Consider the following 3250-nt stretch of genomic DNA (forward strand, 5'->3'; position numbering starts at 1 on the left):
ATGTTCACACTCCCCGCCAAGAAGGAGGCCAGCGCAACGCCAACCCAAGCGGACATAATCTACCTTGACGAGGACACGCCGACCCTTGAGGGTGTTCTTCGTATGATCTCTGGGATGCCCATCCCCCCACTCGACTCTTACGATATCATCGAGCCCATTCTCCAGACCGCGGAGAAGTACGACATGCCAGGGCCTATGTCTATCGTCCGCGCACTCGTCACGACCGCGCCGTTCATCGCGGATCCGTTGCGGCTCTATGCGATCACCTGCCGGTATGGATGGCTGGAGGAGGCACGAATGGCGTCGAAGCATACGCTCACGCTGAATCTGCATGCGTCCGAGCACCGGCTTGCTCTGCAGAAACTGGGGACGGCCGCGCTGCTGAGCCTGTTCGAGCTGCACCACAGCCGGCGGGAGGCGCTCCGGCGGCGGCTGGACGATCCACCGTTCGTGAACGACGGCGGGGACACGTCGTGCTCGCACTGCGGGTGCATCGTCGACTATCACACCTGGCGCGAGCTCAAGTACGTGATCATCCTCGAGATGGATGTGCGGCCGCTGGGCGACACGGTGTGCAACCATGGGCTTCTCGAGTGGCCCGCGGCACGCGCATGTTGGGATGCACGGTGCACGAACTGCGAGCGGGTACTGTATGACAAGAAGGAGACACTGAGGGTCATACGCGAATGTATCGATTTTCTGCCCACGACCGTCGAGTGAGTGCGCACCTCTCTGGCAAGCGTGTACGAATTGCTGACGTTGGGCGTAGCAGCGATCCAGATACAGCCTTGCCCATTGTCGCCTGATCTTCATCTATATTTCCACTATCACGGACATACACCATTTATCGATCATCAATCACGCATATTCAGGTTCTTGCATACACACTCATCACATTGTAACAGTATAGTTCTTGTAGCTGTACGAACATCACCGGCATAAAAATACATGCACTCTCATTCTTCACAAGAAGATTCCATTTCCAAAATAACTGGGTAGGAAACAGTAACGCCATCTCACGTCAAGCGCAAGAAACGATAACACATCCAGGTGGCCGGTATTGGGCAGGAGTGGGACACGACAGAGCAAGGCAACTCAGTCACCGCTGCACAAGTAGCACCTCCCGGTCGGGAACCACGTATTTAGTGGTCGCACCACCAACGAACCGTTTGACAAGCGGCTCCCAGCAGTCTCTCGTCACCTGCATATGCTCACCCGGACACGTTTCGAGGAGGACATCGCCACGCTCATCAAGCGCGCGAAGCCCAATCCAGTCCTGCAGGTATAGTGGTTGCAAGCGCATCGGCACGATCGTCTTATCAGCCACATTGTGAAGTGCTTTGTCGTCCGGCACGGCATAGGAGCCAAACCAGCTGCTCTCCTTGGGAACGACAGTGTCGTCACGGAGGAAGAGCACGAGCACGAGCTTGCTGAGGGAGCTTAAATTTGAGGCGTAGGTATTATTTGCAGTAGCTGCAAGCTCGTTGTTGATCGAAGTGAGGAAGTGGTTCGAAGAAAGGTATGTATCCATCCGTGCAGGATCTCGGTAGTACTGTGCCTACATTTGGCACGGAGAGACAGGTCGGGACTTCAGCGTCATTCGAATGAAAAAAGGAGAAAGTCAACATACCTGTACGAGATTCTTCTGTGCCCATTCAGAATAGACACCGCCCATAGCTGCCCGTCGCGCAAGCTGGCAGACAAGATCCCATGGACGGCAGCCCGGGATGTCCGAAATACCCATATGTTGGGAGCCGAACGTAATGAGGTTGTGTACTGGTGGGGAATTGTATCGTTCTACGTATGCGCGTAAGAACTGTCCACCTGTATAACCAAAAACTCAATACCGAGCTCGCATTCTAAAGAAAAAAGTGATACCTTGCGAAAAGCCGATTGCGTCAAAACCCTCTTCAAGCTCAGTTATATTCGCGAGTTGCTCCGAGACGAGATCAACCTGTTCGTCGACGTTACCATACTGTGAGAGTGGAAGTTAGCGGTATTTTATGCGATGATTGCTGTGCCGCCAGCGGATGATGAAGAAATATAATGACGATATTGACTGACACAACCACCACAGGCCTCAGCCACGGTAGGACGACGCTCGGCATCCGGACGTGTCCAACGCATGCATTCTAGCACGTCAGAGTAGTCTCACATCAAAGCCCCCTACTCGCAGCCAAATCGACGACTACTGGACTCCCGGCCGTTCTCCCCGCCTTGACGGATTTCTGTCGGACTCCATGGCCAGCACGACCCGGCATCTATGTTCTTCCACCTGCTAGCGCGTGCATCCCCGATTCGCGCGCAGGCAATTCAATGCCCCTGAAATCCCAGCGGACAGTTGCAGACCTTCACGGCTGCACGTCGCGCAATACGTTATGTATTGATACATCGTGACAGCCATCAGATTGAATGTGTAATGGGACGTTTTTAGCCAGACAGTGGTGTCAGTCAATGCACCCGGCTGACGGTCTAGCTTTGTGAGTCCCGTCATGCGACAATTCGGGACCGTCATATGATTTTGTGTGCCCACGCATGATCATGACCCTCAGATCGAGAGGGAGAACGTCAACGAAGAGATGCTTCTCGCGAAAGTTCCAATTTCAAACCGTTTGGGGATGCTTGCCGGCCCTCATAAGCGAGCCCACCGATGGCTGAGGTGCCCAAGCACGCCAAAGGCGTACTCGCCGGTGCTCGCCATTAGTTTTGCTAGCCATAAGCATAGTTCACCGACACGTTGATATGTGTCATGTTTATAGACAGGGAGTGCTATGAATCATTATGGCTAGCAAAACTGTTCCGTTGACAGTCTGACTCTTTTGACTCGGCAACGGGTCAAAGGGTCAACCACTGGCCTTGATACCACTGGAAGAAAGAAAGTGGATGACTCACAAAAGTGGCCCTTTGATCCTCCTTCAAGTCCGTGTCCAGATGTATAGAGTGCACGAAGATTCCGGGGTGTACATCCTGGACAAGCGAGATAAATTCCAGAATCCCGGGTGAGCCGTACGTGTCGCCGAGTCCATGCCAGATAACGAGCGGTCTCGGCTGGGGTGCTAGCAGCTGTAAGACTGGAGAGCCTATTGTTTCGGAGGAGAACAGAAGGAGAGATGATGTGAGCAGGAGCAGCCTGTGGAAAACCATTAGAAAGTCCAGACTGGTGGACGTACGCAGCGGAGCGGCGGCTGGCGGTGGCGGCGCATTCGCTTCCGCTTAGCTCAGCGCCTAATGGGTGGCGGGTGACCTTTGG

General features: G+C 54.1%; 2 protein-coding genes across 2 annotated transcripts; one reads left to right on the plus strand and one right to left on the minus strand.

The window, feature by feature from the left end:
* On the plus strand, positions 1-806 carry FIBRA_00359 (uncharacterized protein; the record flags this gene model as incomplete). The annotated part of the gene is made up of 2 exons (XM_012322257.1): positions 1-716; positions 770-806. 2 exons carry the CDS (start codon positions 1-3, stop codon positions 804-806), a joined length of 753 nt encoding a protein of 250 aa, XP_012177647.1.
* A 293-nt stretch (positions 807-1099) lies between these two features.
* FIBRA_00360 (uncharacterized protein) lies at positions 1100-3144 on the minus strand (the record flags this gene model as incomplete). Its single annotated transcript, XM_012322258.1, has 4 exons — positions 1100-1558; positions 1631-1824; positions 1879-1975; positions 2893-3144. 4 exons carry the CDS (start codon positions 3142-3144, stop codon positions 1100-1102), a joined length of 1002 nt encoding a protein of 333 aa, XP_012177648.1.
* Positions 3145-3250: the final 106 nt, after the last annotated feature.

This window comes from Fibroporia radiculosa (genome assembly GCF_000313525.1).
Source record: "Fibroporia radiculosa TFFH 294 genomic supercontigs, scaffold117, whole genome shotgun sequence".
Classification (NCBI taxonomy): domain Eukaryota; kingdom Fungi; phylum Basidiomycota; class Agaricomycetes; order Polyporales; family Fibroporiaceae; genus Fibroporia; species Fibroporia radiculosa.